This window comes from Ixodes scapularis, unplaced genomic scaffold (assembly GCF_016920785.2).
Source record: "Ixodes scapularis isolate PalLabHiFi unplaced genomic scaffold, ASM1692078v2 PGA_scaffold9__187_contigs__length_104089568, whole genome shotgun sequence".
Lineage (NCBI taxonomy): Eukaryota > Metazoa > Arthropoda > Arachnida > Ixodida > Ixodidae > Ixodes > Ixodes scapularis.
The window spans coordinates 93,043,901-93,065,082 of NW_024609884.1; the positions used below are offsets into that span (position 1 = coordinate 93,043,901).

The 21,182-nt window shown below is 49.8% G+C and overlaps 1 protein-coding gene across 5 annotated transcripts in view; it reads right to left on the bottom strand.

Annotated features, from left to right (window-relative positions):
- Positions 1 to 21,182, bottom strand: part of LOC8036660 (zwei Ig domain protein zig-4) — a 313,494-nt gene that overhangs the window by 15,099 nt on the left and 277,213 nt on the right. For 3 of the 5 annotated variants that reach the window (XM_040218264.3, XM_042287553.1, XM_040503801.1), the window contains exon 2: positions 776 to 935. In XM_040218264.3, the coding sequence (XP_040074198.1) occupies positions 776 to 880 (105 nt within the window). In that variant the 5' untranslated portion in view covers positions 881 to 935. Of the gene's footprint in view, positions 1 to 775; positions 936 to 12,707; positions 12,956 to 21,182 lie in introns of those variants that run through there. The other 2 variants (XM_040218263.2, XM_040218265.2) reach the window with 2 other exon arrangements.

Consider the following 21,182-nt stretch of genomic DNA (forward strand, 5'->3'; position numbering starts at 1 on the left):
TCGAAAGGCGTTGTTGTAAGCTTATTACTGAAAGGGACTTATGCGATGACATTCCGGTTTAGGGACATCCAAAATGGAATGAACAGAAACAAGAATTGACTCGTTTATTTAAATGCGCTAAAATCACAAAAAAAAAAAAAAAAATCAGTACTACGAGAGAATGCGACCAAATGCTGTAAAAAAGCTCAATTTTCGTAAGGACCTCATTTTAGTGAATTTCGCTACATAGAAAAATAATTAGAAAGGTAGATACCGCGAATATATTGTTAGAATCCTAATAAAAACATTGTCTGTACGTTGAAGAAAATAAGAAATTGCGGTTGTTGCCAAGATTGGGGATGCCAACTTGGTCTTCTTTTCTCTGCCCCCGTCGGCGGTCGTTGAACGTCGTTTTCTTCGTTACAATAATACCATATGGTAAGTAATACGTAGTAGAGTAACACTCCTAACCGCGAACTTTTGTAACCGCGAAATAATCCTAAATTGCACACACCGCCAAAATCGCTAAATATCGAGCCCGTGAAAATAAAGTCGTTGACAGTATCAAACGGGGAACTTTAGCGAGCCGTTACTCCTAATGCACGGATCATGGGCACCGTATGGCGCGCGTCGACGTTTCCGGTACCCCGTGCGGTCGCCGTCGCCTTGCAATGTGTTTCTTCAGGGCGGCTCACCCCACTCCCTAATGGGCGGACGGCGCACGAGCGCGAAGTGGGTAGCCCGGGCAGCGTGCGTTGCGAGACCACCGACAGGGAAAGTCCTCGGAGCCACTCACCCCGACCGAGGTGCGCGGGCGCGCTCCCTGTCCGACCAGCGACCTGCCCAGGACAGCAGGCAGCAGCACCAGGACGCTGATGAGGCTCGCCGTACGCGGGCGCATTCCGTTCGCAGGGGCACCGGGCGACAGACAGCTGCTCGGGGGCGTCGCACACTTCCTGCACAGCCGCCCCAAACCCCTGTCACCACTCCGCGTGAGACCGAAGAGCACAGAGCACGCAACGTTTCATCAGCTCCGCGCCGCCGCGAGATCAACCAGGTGGATAATGATTGGGTACAAGCGGTCCCAAAAAGAGGCCCTCCGGGTTGTCGGCCGTCACTCCGGCACGCGGATATTCGCTCGGAGAAGGTGACTGACCAGGCGAGGAAATTGGGAGCGGGGACATGGAGTCCGTCTGTCTACCTGGTCTCCCACCTGGGCATCCGCAATGGCGGCCCTCGCGTGGCCAGCCTCTGCCCAACGGTATCCCACATTCCCGGAAAAGAATGGGCGCCGCACCGCGCTGGCTCCAGACCGCCACAACTCGCCGTCAACCATTCGACCGAACTTATTCCGGGGCGACAAATCGTCAAATTGGCAGCTTCGTCAACTGGATGGTTTGTGTGTGTGTGTGTGTGTGCGTGTGTGTGTCTGTGTGTGTTGCGTCTCTACTTCTGCGCGGCCACACAATAAACCGGTTACACTTGATTTTGCAAAGGGGGCAACCACCTTTAGGAAGAAAGCGAGGGGGTGGAACAACACAGCCTTTTTTTTTTTATCATAATCTGAACCCTGAGACAAGGAGAAAGAAAATAACGGACAAGACGATACGATGTTTCCCAACCTGCTCGCCTGCATACTTTCGCTCCTCGCAAAATAGCTCATACACTGCTTAAAGGGACCATGAAATGATCTTTTTACTTTCGCCAAATAACTTTTACATTAGACCTTCAACGTTCACTGAATGTCGAACAGGCATCCGTTTTCGTCTCGGTTTATTAACCTGTACACAAAAAAAAAATGAAATATCGACTTTTTCTTCCTCTCCAAATGACCGCAAAACAAGTTGCCGCGTAATTTTGACGGTCGTGACGTACCCTGGCACAATAACCGGGAGTTCTCTTGGCTGTATGGGAGCGTCAGCGGCGGCGAGTTGGGGGTGCGCCGGTAGGTTTTACTACGCTGATGGCGCTGATGTCACCGACGTATTTTTTGAATCGCCGCGATAGCCATGGACACATCACAGCTGAGCGAAATTCAATAAGATATGTTGCGTTACAGCGACAGCATGGGACTTGTCCCATACGCCGGTATGCCTGTTGGGAAGTGCGGCGAGTCTTCCGGTGAAGACTCCAGAAGTCAACCCAACTGCCATTGTTAGTAAAAGGCGGCCCGTGTCAGTCGTTTGCAAAGCGACGTAGATGGAAACAAATTGCCGCGGCGTTTTTCGCGGTCTCGGAGATGCAGGTGCGAGCCGACGTTAAAAAAAGATACGTTTGAACTACGACAGTGTCAGCAAGAGCCACGTAACTACCTGTCCACACTCGGAGCGGACGCGGGCGTTTGATGGAAGTGCTGTATTCGCGCTGTTGGTAAGCGCTTCGGGACCGATCTTTTACGATTGCAACTCGATACTGACGTGACACTTGACAAAGGAAGGTTAGACCGGCATTGCACGTAGCTCCCACGAACTGTTATAGCTCGACAGTGACGTGCAGTCGTGTCAGAATACAAATGGCACACTAATAACAAAGTGTACACTCTCCGGCAATATGAAAGACCGACTGGGAGCGCGTGGCCGAGGCGGTGGCTGGCGGGGGCGCTGCGAGCGCTCCGGGCAATTCCATTCTGCTTCGAGGGGAGGACGCTCACTCGGGCTCAGATAAAGCGAGACGCGCTTATCAGTTTGTGCCGAGTGCCGAGTGAGCGTCCTCCCCTCGAAGCAGAATGGAACTGCCCGGAGCGCTCGCAGCGCCCCCGCCAGCCACTGCCTCGGCCACGCGCTCCCAGTGGGTCTTTCATATCGCCGGAGACTGTACATACCGTGTTACGAAGGTAATTCAAACGGCGTTTATTTGAGCTCTATATCACACAAAACAAGAAGATAGAATCGACGAGAGTCCCTTTTCAACGACAGTGTTCGTCAACACTGCCTCGGAAAACAAGGGGAAGAGATTGACCTCACCTAGTAATCTAAAATTGAGGTCAGCGATCAAACTATAATACAGGAAGGGTCCACAAGGGTCGCGCGGGCATATTCCATTCAGCACGCCAGTCGGTCGTGGGCAAACGGTCTTGGCCAAGTACCGTTGAATCAACGCTGCGCCGAGTCGGAGTGCTTGCTAGGCCTATCTGCCGAGCTCGCTTGGTCGGGGGTCGGTGGATTCGTGGCAGTTATCGCTTTTCTGGGGTGTTTGTGGATCCAACGTTCTTTTTCGTCGGGGTCTGTTTCAAGTATTTTATTCGCTGCTTGAAGTCCGGACGCGCAAGAAGAACACGTAGAAAAATAAACGTTCGTTGGTCGTCGCGACCCAAGTAACTGAGCGACGCTGTCGGCCGTACTGCGCACGCGCAGTAGTTCCTTTATTTACCACACGATAGATGGCGCTCAAATTTGGCAATTTTCGTCACATCTCTAATTATGCTACAAAATGTGGATCTGACTATTATTTAACAAAACTTTCAGGAAAAATTCGCCAGCTATTTATTGTTTATGATCACGGTGCTGGTGAGGTAGGCTCTTACCTAATAGGCGACGTGGATTCGGCTGACGTGCTGCGATTCCGCGGATGCATCGCAGTGAAAAGGCAGAGAGCTTTCGAAGGAAATAAGGCGCAAACGAGTCCAGTTTTCTTTTAAAAGTTCTATAGCGAATAATATTTTTGGCTCCCTATTTTTGTGTTTTTGTGTTTCTTTTCACACCTTTTCCGACGATCGGTGGATGAAATTCGATTTCAGGATCGTTTCATGGTCCCTTTAAGTACGGTTTACGGTGTCGGAACCTTTTCACGAACAGACCCAATGCTTTAGACCGTTTAGATAATCGCCTCCTCCGTGCTGCCATCTATGTTTACTGAGCTGCGGGTCATATTTACGAATACAAAGTTTTACTCTTGGAATGCTGCGTCGCGTAAATTGTTGCATAGAAAGAAGGAAGCACAAAAAGGAAAACCTCGATTTCTGGCACAGGGCAACTTGATCTAGAAAATTCTAGAGTCACTGACAAGTTAAGAAATGTGGTGTGTGGTTTATTGATGGCTTCGTGGTTGGTTCATCGGCCTTCTCATGGCTGCGATAATAAAATGCTCGGGACACGGCACGCCCTGCGTATTTGAAGCGCCGCAGATCTCATCTTAGCCCATCGTAATTTACTAAGGTGTAATACAAGTTAAGAATTCACCATATAAACACCACCACGTAGCAGCCACGTCATGGAATTGCTCCGCGGAGCAACCAGGAGAGGCTATGACCAGTTATGCGACGTCTGCATGACGACGAGTGCTTCGCTAGCGCACGTTTTGCGCATCGCGGACGAACGGTGATGGGGCTGGAAGATAGCTTCTGACGCACTAACTCGTATCTGACTACAACCATTCAGAGTTCCCGCGTAAACATTTTACATACTTTTTTTTCACGAACATTAAAATGATCGACATCAGCCAGTTAGAAAGCCCGGTTGGCTGGATCTTTCAGTGCGAGCGGACGCTATTAAATGCGGTACGCTGGGAACGTTAAGAGGGACAAGTCTTCAACTGTTGCGTGGTGCGCAGGAAGGAATCACTTCGTACCTACACAAAAGCCCGGGTTCATACCACCGAATCCTGCACTTGGAGCCCATGAACCAGAACGAGAGTATTTAGAAACACGGTTCACTCTTTGATTTTACGGCGCATGATTCTTTGCGTGTCAACCTTACTTTTTTTTCATCGAATAAAAGGACGTGGTTTCTTACACTCAGCGAAACATGACGTTTGGCTAAGTCTGTTTCTCACGCATTGTCTACAATCCCGAAGAGGGCACAACGGAAGTCGGGAAGACAGGATTTCACGGCACCGGATGACAGCCTTGACGGAAGAGCAATCGGAGCTGGCGTATACAGTTCCTACACGGCGCAGTTCTCACGGCGGTCTCATAGCTCGAACCCGCTTCCAGACAACAGTCACCGGAGGCGGGAACTCACATGAGAATGACTGTTGACGAGAAGCGCTCGAAATGCGCTTCTCGTCTATAGGGCATCCGGCAGATCGCCCGGAGACGACCTGCCGAGTGCCCTAGACGAATAGCGAACCGGCGAGCGCCTGCCTCTCATCCGTCGAGGTCCAAACCAAATGAATAATTCTGCGATCTCGCGAACGTCACGTGACTTGCATCTTTCACTTCACGCCATTGGGGTCACGCTAACTGTCAAACAAAGCACAAGTCGAGGGAAGGATGAATAGTTCCCTCACTCCCTGTATAGACATGCCTAAGGTAAAAAGTGAGCGCACCCGGTTGCAAAAAAAAAAAAAAGCGCTTCCCTCAAGCGGATGTGAACGTTTATATAGAATACTGCTGCTGTTGTGGATATTGTCTTTTTTTTTTTTTAACAAGATGAATATTAACTGCTGTAGTATTAGAACCGTTGATTATGTAGAGAAAGTCACCGCCCGTTCGAGAAGGTTTAGCTCTATAATTCATCCATTCGTCCAGCGTGACCAGTTGCTTCGCTATTAAAGAATTAAGTTCATGCGAAAATGCGTGGTGCTCACATGTGCTGTAGGCAAACGCACTCGTTTATAAACAATGAGTTGCTGCACAGCTATCACGCAAAGGTTAGCAGTTTTAGAGTACTAGTGGGATTACGCGCTATAGCCTTGGTGTGATTAAGGCACCATACTTGAAAGCCAGACTGACTCCATGCTATGTAAGCACGCACAAATCATCTCTGGACATGCTGCCTCGTGCGAGAGAAAATGCCGAGTTACTCGTCCCCCAGGCTGCGCAATATGAGACCTAGCATATTTTGCCAAGATCGCAACGTTTTGCAGCTTAAAAGGTCAACTTCCGGCCATTAGACCTACAAAACAGAGCCCATGAATGAAGAGGTAGAGGGGAAACATTAAAACAACAACTCTGTTTGCTAACCAAACCATTCATCCTACTATATGGGCAGCACGCAATGAAGCAAGGAAGCGTTTGAGAAGATAGCGGTCTGTTGGCGCGTGATCTTACGAGCGCGCTATAGTTACCTCACGCGCAGCGCTGACGTCTGCCGCTTTTGGCCGGCGATGGAGCGTTTCATCGCGATAGCCTTGTGGACTCCGGCGGACACTCCCATCATAGCCAGCCCAGTCAAGGCTCTGAATGGTCTCTCTACCCGACTGAGATTCAGGCTGGCAGATGGCCTTCCTGCGCCCCACCAGCGTCGCCAGCGGAGGTGTCAAGAAAGAGTCCTAGCTTCCGATCGCTGTTCTGAATGACAACCAAGCCAGTGTAAACAAGTGATCGTATCTCCGCGCCTTTGATACGTGAGGGGGTGCACCTTTTGCATACCTGAACCCACGCAGGATTCAGTCCAGCCTTATTTAGAACAAGGTAGTCGAGGACACGTGGAGGTGGCTACGGGAGACTTTGCAGAAAACACGCCAGCTTCTAAAACATGCTAGGGCAGTGAGACGCCCTCTGGTGCCTCAAATAAGCATCAAGTAACGAATGGGACCTATTACGGAATGTAAACAAACTCTCCTGTATGACATGCCACGACCTCCTCTATACTTACGACCACGCCACACGCTCGTGCCACAGCGCCTGCCTAGAGACCGTACTGGTGTGCATTCCTGCCGAGAGGTGGTGGTGTACGTCAACTGTTCTGCTCGTGCTTCTGGTTCTGCTTTGTGCGAGAGAATCTGCGGCCCACGTGTATTTACTGCACGAGCTGCGTTCTCGTGATTTCTAATAATTTTATGGAGTGGTATGTAATTTCCTTATGGTTTTAATCGTGTCTGACTGACGTCAGCGAACATCTAGGAGTTAACGCGATGGTATTAGCGGCGAGATGTTTCGGTGGCGCCCTCGTTCGGTTACCTTTCGTGACGTCATTACCTCGTGAACAACAAGTTCGATGGTGTGTGCAATGGGCATGGTGGAAGCCTTAAATCATAGCGATCTCAAAGCAACACTGCCAACACCGTCAAAATTAAAGTTCGTACATTCCTCTTATTTCCGTCGATGAGAAATGCTTTGCTGACGTCATTGTAAGCATTCGGCCAATCGTGGCAGGCCAACCACAGCGACGCTTTCGATCGCTCACGTCGCCAATACTGTTACGTTTTGTTTTGTAAATCAGAACGAGGAAAAAGCAGTGGGTGCTCGCTTCCACGAATCTCTCCCCCCCTCCCTCACCGCGATCCGAGACGACTGGATCAAGGCCATTAATCGCAAAGGTAACTCTATTGTGTTGAATTACCCGAGACTGGGGCGAGAAACCTAGGAACAATCAACCATGTAAGAAAAAGGAAAAATAGACAGGGGGACAAAGTTTTTCCTTTTTTTTTTTTTTTTAAAGGGCAACTCCGCTTCATTTTTGATATTTAGAAAACTATGTAGCCCCCTTCAGTATCATATAGGAAGACCCCATGTCAAATATTACGATCCAATTCCGTTTATATATTTAATAAGCTGGCCAGCAAACCTTCAAGTGAGCCAAGTCGCCGAAATCTGCCAACTCTAGCGTGCGACGTGAGGCGCAATCGTCAGCGCAGTCAATGCGACGGAGTTGGAGCGGCCAACGTTGAACCACTACGTCGGAGGCATGACTAGGTCATTCTCACGTTTTGTTTGTTTTTACTTCTCAGAGCGAAATTGAACGATGACGTCATGAGTTTCTCCTCCCGGTGTTGGCTGACCGGGCGTTCACGTGATCACCGTAACGCGGATGCGCTAATTTGCGCTGCCCTGCGAGCTTATCGGTCTGTTTCTCCGCTCTCTTTCTCTTTCGTCTTCTCCCCTTCCCCCCCTCCCCCGGGCCATCACCGTCCACGCCATGCGAAGCCACCTGCCCGCGTCGCGCTGTCCCTCGCTCCCTCCCGAACGTCATAAGACCACGTGGTTCGACGTGACGTGCCATGACTCTGACGACCCGAGACCAATGTTGCCTGACGCAGCCGAAGTTTCGGTTTCGGTATCAGCTCATGTTTAAATTAGGACTACACAAATAATATTCCACCATTTGCGAATCCGAAGACGTAGAGTTGTTTAGTAGTGCTCTTTGAATTTGAATCACATGTAAGCCTAAATTTGTCGGAATCGAGCGGAGTTGCCCTAAAATGGGTGCTTTGAGAGTAGCGTCCTTCATTCGGTGAATTATCGTTAAATAATGGTGTGAAAGGAAATCATTCATAAACAATTTGCGACCGCACCGGGACCACACATACCCCCTTTCCGCAGGGCATTTCTAGCACTCCTTGAACAGCTAGGGTGCCTACATGTCTGTCTGTCTCAGGGTGAAGACATCCATTGTTACCCTGAATGTGCCAGCGCGTGACGCTCTCGCGCACTTGGTGCGTGACTTGGGCGGTAAAATGGCGTCTATGCATTAGCCAAAGCTACGCGCTCGTGCTGAGTGACACCGGATTGCGCGCACTTCAAAATGCATAGAAAGAACGATTGGGCGGAAAAATGGCCGAGATGTCACCACTCAAGCAAAAGCGCGCGTGTGTATGAAGGCACTCTATGAACAGCCAAGTAATGGCACCATCTAGTGGGATGGCGCGAAACTATATCAGCCGCATCAGGGGACAACCCTCCTCATAGGCGCGCCCCGGGTGACGTGGTCGTAAGTATAGAGGATGTCGTGTGACAGGCAAACAATCCGACGTGGTTAGCGAACCCACGTGTTCCGGGATTTTGCGCTACGACACTAGGTAATTCGAAGGCCTTGTTTCGTCAGGTTCCGCCGTCAGCCTCTAATGGCATTTATTCCTTCACAAACACATTGGCTCATCTTCTTCTTTCTTGCTGTGTTGCAAGACATCGTCTTCCATAATACTCTTTGCGGCGTGACCGTTCGTGTTCCACAACTCTGCACCTCTCCCTGTACAGCTGTTCGTCCCGAGGCCTGCATAAGCGTTCACTTAAGGTGGTACGGTGCGAGACGGTCGAAATGGACTGTCTGAGGTTTATGGTTGTTAACCAACCAGATGACTCAAGTCAAGGGAACTCGGTGTAACTTCCTGTATTAAACATTTATTTATTCATTCTCTCTCCCTGTCACGTCTAAAAGCGCTAAACATAGAAGCATATTCAACAATTCCCCGTAAGAATGAAACTTTAAACGCCGATGTATGAAATACCTGTCTTACAGTCCCTCCGACGGTTAGCTATACTCCAAACCGAAGGGAGGTCTTTATGTCGCGCTCCATCTGCAAACAACCAACTATATGCCATGGCTCTCGAAACACCAGATGAAAAATTTCCATGCAGCCGGTTTGTGAGCGAGGGATGGCCTGATTCCCCCATTTCTCCCGGCAGCAGTGCTATAAAAGGACCGTAAAGGAGCCTCAATGCTTCAATACGGTGCTGTTAACAATGACAGTAGAGTCTTGATACATATTAAGGTGAACACGTAATCATTGACCCTACTGATCTTTCTGTGCAGAGTGCATCATGAGGCGGCGGTTGTGGCGGTGTGTGCGCTTTGCGAACCAAGTGTCGTCGATCGCGTGCTCAAATTCATATGAATCGCGACTGTATATTATTTGGCTTAGAGCTCACTGTGCTTGACAGCAAAGCAATTGGTAGGTTTTTGACGATCTTAACCAATGCTCTACCTCCTCCTTCAGAGATCCGAACGGCGCGGTAAAAGGCATGGGCCGACTATTATAGACTATTACAGACCACAGTTGGTAAGGATTTTGGATAGCGCACTGCGTTAAGTGGAGCGCAGTATACCGCACACAGTATATCTTATAATGACTTGTGTTAAAATAGGCCTTTCCTCTAACCTCATCCGTACCTATTAAGGCGCTTTTATTCATATTATAAAAGAAAACATCAAACTATGAGCACAAAAACAAAATCATAAACGTAGTTCCGTCTTAAATGCTTCGTATAAACTAAAAAAAATTCGCATATATCTCAAGCAAGATATTGCATTGTAAAATTGCGTGAACGTTTCAAATATTCTCGTTTAATTCGCTCTTTCTCGCGAGAGTTGAAACGTGGTGGCGCCAGCGTGCGAATTTCCCCCAACCACTTCCGGTTCTGAACTAGACGGCGGGTTTCGCAGTAGTTGCGAAATCAAATATACTCGCTATCTTCTGGAAATGGCCACTTACAGCACTGTCTAACTTCATTCAGTCTTGTAGTAAAAGAATTATGAGCAAAAAATTTGGAAATATACATGAACCGGAAGTGTGCCGGGGGTATACCTAATAGACGGCGCCACTGCGTTCGTTGAAAAAAAAAAAATAATAATAAAAAATTGAAAACGCTACCAGACATGCTCACTCAATCCTGCTTCAAATTTTATCTTTGTAATGAATTCACTGCCGTGTTCGTAAAACGGAGCGAATACAACCTATGTCTACAGGCAACAGTGGGCACAGAAAAACAAGGGGCACAGAACGCACGCGGACGATGATTGGGCGCCTGCGTAGTGCCTACCAAAGGCCGCGCGTAACATCTTGAACTAGATTTCAAGACGTCGCGGTGAAAATCGCTACCATGGCGGCGGACATCGATAGGTGAAAGTCATACGGCTATTGCGTCAGCTTCATGGCGTTCGTCGTGTGTGGGATCACAGCTGAATTAATTTCATGTCGCAACCTACTAGTACGAAAAATGTTCGAATCACAGAGGCGTATACGCAAAAATGGAAACTGTTTTTTCAGTGCATTATTTATGGACTTGAGTACACCAGCAATGTACGTGATGAAGTTATATAATGCGAGATCATTATACGTATTAAATGACGTCGAGTGAGCTTTCACCTCTAAGTAACCAGCATGGATGACGTGAACAACACTCGGCAGCAGGCGCCTCTGTCGCACACTCAGGAAGAGGCCTGCAGGCACACTCCACATCAATTCATTGGGAGCGCCGACCCTCGATATTCTTTTACCCACCTCAGAGTGATGACGGCGCATTGATGAGCATCGTACCGGCGTGCGGTCGTGCATCACCATTTGGTAGTTCTCGTTCAAGACCCTAGGCTAGCGGTTTGGACTGCACTGGCTAAATTTCTCGTCTACAGCGGAGACACCACAGGTTCACTGGGGTTGACGAACTTCCGGCTGTCTAAACGTTCACGCGACACAATCACTTTTATGCTCCACTTTGCACGTAGTGTGGTTTGATTCGCGCGGGTGTCGGGTGATCTTTTTCGAGAATTCGGCAACATCGACGACGGACGCCCTACAACGCCAACTACAGCATGTTCTACATCAACGAAGGACGCCATTCCCAGTGGTGGGAACAGCTCATAGCAGCCGTCGCTGGGAAAAAAAGAAAAAAAGGGGGCCGTGATTACCGGCTGTACATTCCAGCACGTGGTCAGATTCGGTGCGCCGAGAGGCGCGCGCAAACGCTCCACGTTGTCCGACTCCGTTTTCACTCTCAATCGCGGCTCCGTCGACGCCGCGCCGGGTGCCTGACCTCGGAGATCGTCAGAGCGCGAACCGGAAAAGCTCTCAACACTGCGATTACGGACGCTATCGAGGTAGAGACGAGAGGCGTTCAAATGACCGCCTATCAGTTCAAGGGTAGTGCCCTACGAATTCCTACGAGAAGTGCGCCGAGTGCGGCGTAACGCCGCGGTGCGTGAAGGGAGGAGGGGATCGGCGGCCGAGTGTGTCAGTGCACCGCAGTTCCGGGCAACTGGACCCAATGCTGGCGCTGCCGAGAACCCAGACAACCTGGGTTCAGTGCTCGTCCCTGCGTGCAGTCGGGTAATAATTGGAGCCTGAGGCACGTCTAAGATATCCCAGACTAGCAGCGTTGAACCAGTATGCCACATAGCACGGGCAGATCGACCCCTCAATGCATGCCCATTCCCAGTGTCCGATTTCCTACGCCAAGTACTAGAATATATCGCACCCCCGGAACAAAAACTTAACGTACACACGCGCTTTACACATAAGGACAAAAGGAGTATAGTATGAACTCAGTCACGTATCACTAACTCGCCCGAGCTTCCATGTAAAGTACCCCCCCCCCCTCACCCACACACACTCAGTAATAATACGGGATAAAACCCTGCGAGCAAGGTTCTGGTGCTGTCCATCCTCGTGTGCACGCATGAGCACGGGGGGCATCACGAAGTGGCATGTTGTAAAGATACGAGCTCGGGCTTCCGTACATGAACCCACAATAGACGCCTTTCGAAAGTGTGCCCTCTGTTGGAAGCTGTGGAAGGACTGCTCAATGTCGGACACAAAACACACCGCCAGTCTTGGAACCCTAGAAACTCTATAAATGCCACTTCATTTTTAGTTAATGTAGTTTTAGAATCTCAAGTTCTCTGGTGACGCTTGTCCCGTCATTCTGCAGTGCTTCACAGCTTTTAACAATGGGCACGTGAATTTCGAAGGAGTTTATAGCCCCATGGTCAGGGACAACTTTCTCCGGCGGTGTTGAGGGAGCAAGAAACGCGCGTGCAAGGCTTGCGGAAACTCGAGCAATTCCGATTCAATTAAACGGTACACACGGGCGTTCAGCCCCCCTACCCACGGGAGAGAAAATTAATCCTCCAGCACAGACCATTCAACCGTTTGCAAAAAGAGCAGTCGAGCGCGCATGATTGAGAGTTAAGCGGCATCTGCTGGCCACTTTGGCAAACGAGCCACGTGAGAGCATCAATGGTTCAACGCGCTTGCCGGTCGGAACGCCAAGCCGGAGGCTTCGCGCTCGACCGGCATGCGCTAACTGAAAAAAAAACAAGGAACAAACGAGTGCTACGACGAACGTTGAATACCTGAGACAAAAGAGCGGAGCGAGGGATCGCAGTGACGAGGTGCAGTCAGGGCAGCGCAGGCAGCGGGCGATAGCGGAGGAGCCGGTGTGAGGGTTGGCCGGGAGAACCAAGATGCCGCATGTTCTCACGTGCGGAGCGTGGAGGGAAATGCGCGTTGGGCTGCCGGGCTGCCCAGTTGGCCGGGATCCCCCCACCCGATAACGGGTGAGACGACGCCGCTGTCACGTGCCCTCCAAGGAGACCTCGGCAGCCGAATGCAGCGAACGGAGTTCCCGGTTGGGCCGATAGGAGCGCCGCGTCGCTGGCTTCTTTCTCGTGCGTCCATCCAAAGAAGAGATCCGTAGGTCTACCCAGCCGACTCACACCAGACTGTTATGCCTATATTCGCCGCTGTGGTTCTGAACGCTGGCGTCGTGTATATGATATTTGCTACCGAAACCGAAGCACTCTGGGCTCTTCCAGTGTTGCGGAGTTGCAACTCCGGAGTTGGAATGATTCCGCATTTTCGCGACCCCGGAATGGAAAGGGAACGGAGTGGGCGGCAACGTTGAGGGGAATGGAATGGGAATGGAATTAGATGCCTTTTGCCCGGAATGGAATGGGAATGGAATGCGTCCGGTTCTTTACATATATATTTTTATTTATTTATTATTATTTTTTTTTCTTGGGAAGGGGGGGGGGGGGGGGGGCTTACGTTCAGCTATACCGAGCCAGTCAGCCAGTCAGTTGTTCAGAAATAAAATGAATACAAAAATGAAGCGTCAAAGCAAAGAGCAAGGGGGGGGGGGGGGGGGGGGCGGAGGCGCTTTTCACGGACGCGCTGGCGTCAGGCTTCACTGGTGTTACACGAAAGCGAAACAAGAAACCAAGCACCAAGCAAAATAAACGAAGGGTGCGGCAAAGAGAGAAACAGCCATGCAAGGCCCCTCATCGTCCTTTTTGTCTCGCTATATATATATATATATTTGTGACGGCATGGAGAAAGCATGCGCGCGCAAAGACAGATGTGAGAGCGGGGGCGGCTCATAATTCGCAGAGCTCTGGTAACTCGTTGTCTCGCGCGCCACCGAATGAGGATCAGTTATTGTTTTCTTATTGTTCAAGGAGCGTTGTTTAGCAGGTGGCCAACCCTGCTGCCTTCCACGTTCATTCGCGCGCACTCCTTTGAAGTGCGAAATCTGGGTTTGCTTCGGCATTAAAACAAAGCGAGATTCACTTCTCTCTTCTCCTCTTGCGCTTTGCTCCGACGCTTGTTTTCTTTTTTTATATATATATTGCATTTTTACGTGTAGGTTCGTCTTTTACTTGGTTTTCGTTCCGACGCTTGTTTTCTGTATTATATGCTTTACATTCAGGTGGGTTAGGGTTACAAGCAAGCTAGCGGACTCCCGCTCATTTTCTTTGACTTTAGTCTCTGCATACTTTGTTTCCCCTTGCGACGGACCGCTGCGGATGCTACCAGTCCCCCCAGGTAATCCAGCGCCGTGAGCTCAGTAAAATCAGTGCTTTTTTGAGGAATTTAGCATTTTTTGCAATTGTTTATGCGTTTGATATGTCAGCTTTCAGCGGCTTATGCCGGAAGCACAACAGGGTTGTTCAGTATCGCATTGCAGCAATGCATTTCGTATCTGTATTTCTGTATCGCAATACATTTTTTCACCAATATCTCTATTCCTGTATCAAATACATGTGGAATGTTTCTTTTTATCGCGATGCAATCAGGGTGAAATGTATTTCGTTACATTTCTTGAGAAATACGTACCCCCCCCCCCCCCCCCCGGAAAAACAAAATACAAGTCTGAACGCCTTTTTTTTTATTTCTGAGGGCATTGGGGTAAAGGAGTTGTTGGTGCATTGTTACTATGCTGCCTATAGACCCATTTAGATAATTCGGTTTTACATATTTGACAGCGTTTACTGCCTACTAGTTTTTGGTTCCGCTTGGAGGACGGTGGACTATCAACTGAGTTTGTAAATACGTGCTTGAAATACCGCAACTCATTTGAATGGTGTTCAATAAAAAATACATTTCAGTCAACGTGCTGTTTCTGTTTTAGTGCACTGGTAATATCACGCGAAGCGCAGTTGTTGTGAAGTATAGCGCGCGCGACTTGTCTGCTCGAACGGTGCCGTGCTGGCCGCTCCGAGCGGCCAGCACGGCAACGTGTCGAGCGATGAGACAACAACCTAGCAAACAAACCGAAAAAAAAAAAAAATGGGGGGGGGGGGGGGGGGGGGGGGGAGGAGGGTGCACGGCGTACGCCACCGACAGTGGTGGCGCCATCTGGCCGTCTTTCGAGATCGAGAAACTTTCGTCTCACCCCGTACGTATGTTCGCCTTTCTGACACTGTCGCCTTGTGGCGCCAGTTTCTCCTTACCACGGTGGAGGCTGGAGCTGCACTCAGCTGACGTCGGTGCCGCGACGAGCAGCTGCGACATCCGTCCAGATTATAGGCAAGGGCCCGACCAAAAGGTGGCACGCGCGAAGGAGATGGCCCATATTGCGATATTACTGCGTGCGCTTTACTAAATACTTTACTAGGGGGAATACATCCTATTCCGCTCATTTCCATCAGACGGCGCGCCTACTGCGCCAATTTCTCCCCTGGTGGATTGAACGTCTCGCCGCGCCGAAAAAGACATCTTTTTGCCCTAAAAATGTTTGGGGAACGAGGTACAACAAATTTTGAGCAAACTCTTGCTTCGACCGAACGGCCTGCGGCGCGCCTTTCGACCACCGGCGGGAATGCCTGATAACCGCGACTTCCATGGAAATAGGCGGCGTCTCCCATCACTCCGAATTAAATGCGGAAAAAAGCCAAGGTGGCTGGTCATCCATCCATTCAAACTGCGCCAAACCTGCCCGCGCCGAAGCCATTGTATTATCGGGGAGTAGGATGTATTCCCCTAGTAAAGTATTTCTCTTTACTAAGAAAAGGACCGTGGTTTCACTTTTCCGCAGAACACGCAAGTAGCCGTCAAATACGGCGAACCCCGGAAGGATCCCAGCGAATCTCAGAACAAAGTTAGATCTCGAATATGTGATATACACCACGTGGACAGTGAGCGAGTGAAACGCTGGTTGTGCCACCGGCGCACTCGGCATTTGTTTTATTTCCAATAAAACAAATGCCGAACTTTACTAGCAAGTCGGCACACTTCGCTTGCCGATGTCGTCGAAGACAAGCCCAATTTGTGCAACTCTAAAAAAAAAATAATTTGGGCGTGCATTTATTTTTTTGCGGGACACTCCTAAAGCCAATGACTGCCACCTACAGAAAGAGCTCGGCGATTGAACCGACCAGAAAATCATGTCCACTCAGAGCTATACTGTTGTCGGTGACACCGAGCATGAAGCTTCATACGCTCGGGGATACGGTCCATTCGTCACATGCGCACTCGTCACAGGACGATTGGTCACAGGACGATTCGTCACACTGGAACATTCGTCATAGGATGACTCGTCACGCGGCCAACCGGTCCCACAATAGTTCGTCCCCCCAAATATTTATTCTTCAATTTGGTTCGGGCGGACAAAACGGCCCACCTCACATCTTAGTATTTCTTTGGCTTCTCAAAGGCGAAGAATTTGTAACAAATGTTTTAGTGTCTGGTTCGTTCCCGAACATTGAATGTTAGTTCGGCCTGACAAAGTGGGTCACCTCTTCTTTTAGCATGTCTTTCGCTTCTCAAGGTCGAAGAATTTGTAACAGACGTTTCAGCTTCTAGGTCTGTCCCGAACGGTGAATGGGGAGGCCATATAAAAGCGATTATTTTTTGAACTCGGACTACATTCAAAAGGATGGAGGTGATCGCAACACAGAGAGGTGGAGCCATGCTGCTGCACGAGGGGTACTCGTACACATGCGGCAGAAAGAATTCCGGTACTTATTGGTTTTGTCGAAGAGGTGTATGCAAGGCCAATGTAAGAACTGATTTGGCTGCCAGTCGGACCGACGAGGGATCTCAGTTGCTGGCTCGTTCAAGCCAGCAACTGCGATCAACCTGCTGAATACTCGTAATATGGTGAAAGGAGAAGCAGATGAGTATTGTAAGATTAGTTTTTCTAACCGTTGGTTTATGTCACAGTGGGAAGTCGTGAAACTTCTCATCAGGCAATGTGGGCAGTTGTTGAAATTTACAATTTAAATTTATTATCGTCCCCTCCCCGATCCATGTGACCAGTTGCCCACATGACGAGTCATCCTGTGACGAATGTTCATATGTGACGAATCGTCCTGTGAAAAACGTCCTGTGACGAGTGCGCATGTGACGAATCGTCCTCATCCCATACGCTCGAGTGAGGCACGTAGCCAGGATTTTGTTTCGGGGGGGGGGGGGGGGGGGAGGGGGGGCGGCTATGACAAAATGTCGTATGAGGGGGAGGGCGGAGAGGAGGCCCCAGCAAAATGAAAGATTCCGGGGGGGGGGGGGGGGAGGGGGGAGGGTCGGGCCCCATGCCCCCCCTTTGGCTACGGGCCTGGCTCGAGTCATGCTAAGGGTGAGAAGAAGTCGAAACGCTTTTCGTCGTATCCCTCACTCTCCGAGCTCCCTCCGTACATTGCCACTTCATCGAGCCTCCTGCGGGCACGTTGACGGAAGAGAATTTTCGACAGTGACAATTGCTCCAGGAATTGTGCAGACCGTGGCTCTTTCCTTTCTTGCTGCTACTTGGTATTAATAATGGCGCCTGTTGCATGAGGCCGCATGTTGCGAATTGGGCGGGCTCATTGCAGCGGGTTTCAATAGCTGGCTTTTGCAAGGCTCGGATGGTGCTTGCAACGCGAAACTTGAATCTCCCTGCACTCAAGCCACTGACGCCTTGTTCGCTTCTGATGTGCTTCTTGCTTGGTGATTTTCTTCTCGACGTTCTGAGTGACGAGTGTCGCAACCCCGTTGATTATCGGAGATATAATAAGATGCCCGGGACTGGATGGATGCCGTCTAAAGCTGTCAGTGAGGATACCAGGATCAAAGCAATGCCAGCTATAGGAGACAAGGCCTGCGCATTACGTCACCGTTAGTGGGCCCGCCCCAAGGGGCAAACACGCTGAAGCTCGGCAAGACCGCCGCCAAGTGACAGACGCACCCGACTTGGCGCCACCGCATTTTAGCGTCGCGCTTGATGTGAGATGCTGCAAAAGGTCTTATCGAAACAATAAGAATGCTTTTCTCGTTGTTGTTGTTGTTTTTTTTGTTCTTGTTATTTTTTGAAAATGTATATCCACAGATAAAATTCTGCTGGTTTGGGGCCCGCGAGCATTGCGGAAAAACATAATGACGCACAACCGAAATGCGACCGAAAAATATACAAAAACTCGAGAGCTAGATGTTTACAGGAAACGAATGTCGCCGCACAGCAACAAAACGAACTAAGAGGCGCCGTTCTGCACCCAAAAAGTGCGCTTCGTCGGGCGTTGGTGGTCGTTACTTTCGAAAGGAAGGATCTTCAATTCCCGGGTGCGGAACGGGCCATCACATCGCTGAAGGCGCGGGCAATCGGAACCTCTGCGGCCCACTCCATGGCACCGCAATAAACCACCCGCCCCTGGATCCAGTTGACACGGGCCAATCTTTAGTGGCAAGCCCCACTGCTTTCCTTCCTCTTTTCCTCTCTGCTGCCCCTTCCAGCGCCGCGCCGTCACACGTGTGGAGCTCGTCGAGCGCTGCATTTGTCCGGGCGGGGGAAGACGGCCGTCAACCACACGCGCAGATGGGGCAGTCAAAGACTGCGGGATGGCAGGGGACCTCAGACGAGGAAAAAATAACAACGTGCCAGCAGCTTGGAATCATGCTTCGAACAAACGTGTTTATTGGTGATTCTAGGCTTCCCGAATTCCTTGCGGTCGACTGATCGTAGAAACGCAAATAATAAGGACGTTTTCTTGCGTTTTTTTTTTCTCATCTGTCCGGCGGGAATGACCGGACAATGGGGTGTTGAATCTCTCCCTGCAGAAATCTTCAATGCGTATGCAGGTATGCTTGGGACTTGCTTCAGTTGTATCCGTAAAAAGCCATAATGGGAAGTTCTTGTGAACCTTTTTTGAACATCCCGTACGAACTGCGCATGCGCTACTTCAGAAGACTCGCGCAGTTCGAAGGGTGTCGTATCGAATGTGCAAAAACGGTTCCCTCTCTAACGTCTGGAACGAACACCGCGTGCATTATGCACGAGCAGTGCAGCTCGAGCCTTAAGGCTTTACCACCCGTGCTCAACTCCACGGAGTCGAGCCTTACTAAATACCTGGCGAACATCCGGCCAACTTGGAGCGGCTGCACGATCGCTTTGTATACGTGTTCTGACGGCACGCCTAAAGTGAAGGGCACCGGGCCGAAATGGCCGTTCGAGGCATCTTCGCTCCATGCCTTCCAAAGGTGCGCGGTAAGCAGCCATCACCGCATTCTGAGCCAGAGCCCCGAACCAATGCCACCTTGAGAAATCGAAAGCTGGGCATTTCGGTGTCCTAAGAGTGAGATCGAACGCAGACACAGATCGAACGCCTGTGCTACGTCAGAGCTCGACTGCGCCTCGTGCGCATTCGATGCGTCGAAGGACGCTCGACGTCGGGCCCCGAGTTGGTGCCATCCGAGTGTCATGGCGTTGCGTAAAGGTAGAGGATGATGCTCGCAGGCTTGCATCTTCCAGGTTGTCGTTGCCCGAACGCAAAGTCCCAGTGCAAAGGCCGACGTTGTCGCTTCAGGTTGTTCCAGAAACCTACAAGTGCGTCGTACTTTCACTGGACACTCACTGTTTTTTTGGCAGTGGAAGGCGCTTTGGCAGCCGAGCTCACTTGGTTGCCGTATTGCTATCAGATGGCTCCCCTATCTGATATCTGTTGATGGAACGGCGTCTGCAAAATTCTCTTTCGCAATCGGTGACAAATAGCCAGCATTTCCACCGCTACTCAATGATGTGTACATTAGAAACATAGTTAACCCAAACGCGTCATAGCCATTCTCGTCGATTTTTTTTTATAGTCTAGCGTTGGACGCAAACTCTTCCGGTCAAAATATTTACAGACAACCAAGCACATACCCTACACTAGTATAGATCCAATCACCGTGTTGCAGCTGTGAATAAAAATGTGAACAGCCGGCGATTAGTCTTGCACTACCCTGTTACGTTTTGTATATGCACCCATCTGGATGCATGTAATACGAAGCTTCTTCAAAAACGAAGTTCCGTTAGAAAATAAGAAATATATGCAGCATTGTCTGAGCAATTCCTTATTTTCAATGAATTCCGACATCTTAATCTATTTTTGGATCCAATCCCTTTCTATGTGAAGACATTTGTCTTATCGTGACGCAAGTATTGGGATATGTTTCTCCTAGGATGTCTGCATGCCTGTGTCTTGAGCCAACATCGTTGGCATCCACCGTGGAAAACATTTTGTGCTACTGAGGTGTTTTGTGACGATTTGGCGAAGTATAATTTCTAAACTTCAGGGACGTGTGTTGCGAGATCAGAAATTGCAATGCGTACGTTCTTCAGAACTGTTTTCTTCACTTTCTCCCCCAAACTCGTCCATCACCAGAGGCAGCCTGGTGCTTCGCAATGCATCATGAACGCTGTGTCGCCTACATTAAAACAATTGAGCACGTTTTCACACTATTACTTCGCTCATCGCGGTAAGTCTATAAATTCCTCGGATAAGTCGATGGATCTTTCAATGTTTGACTAGCAGACAGGACTTGGGCGGGTCGATCTATTCACTTAAACACGACAAACGCAAAGCATAAACGGAAAAAAATAATCACTGTCTCACAAAATAGCGTGAGGATGTTACTTACGGTTGATATAACGCAACTACACAACTGCCTCTAATGAATGAACGAACGTTACTTTCTGGATGGGCATGTACTTGTCACGTAGAAGTGTCGCATTTATTCTCTCTAAACCTTAACAGGGAGGAGAAACACGCGTCCTTTTCTCCATAGAAATCAGCGATGCCTATATGCCGTCCGAGGTGCCCGAAATCTGACCGATGCTTAATGCGTAGAAAGCGGAGTGTAATCGAGATTTCGGCTGCACGTCAAAAAGATGGTCAAAATTAATCCTTAGCACTCCGCTGGGGTGCGCTGGATGCCCTTCCTTTGAACGGCGTATAAAACGACAAATGTACCTTTAAGCGCGAGACACATGCGCGAAAAATCCATCCGATCCGACGTCCGATCCGGCAATACGACTGCCTGATCCGAAAAATTTGGTCGCTTCAGACGTCGGATCGGCGATCCGACATGCGTCCAACGCGCCAGATAGTTTCGCACAGCGGACGGATTGTCGGATGCGTCCAGCCAATGACAGCACAGCTAGCGCGAACGTCATGATGACGTACTGGGTCTGTCGGGACGAATAAGAAAACGGGACGGGCGACGGGAAGCCGGACGCGTGGATCCCGCTGGCCCATTCAAAATAGATGGCCCCGGCAGAGATTGCACGCGCTAGCGAGAACGAGCTCCTAACTTGGTTC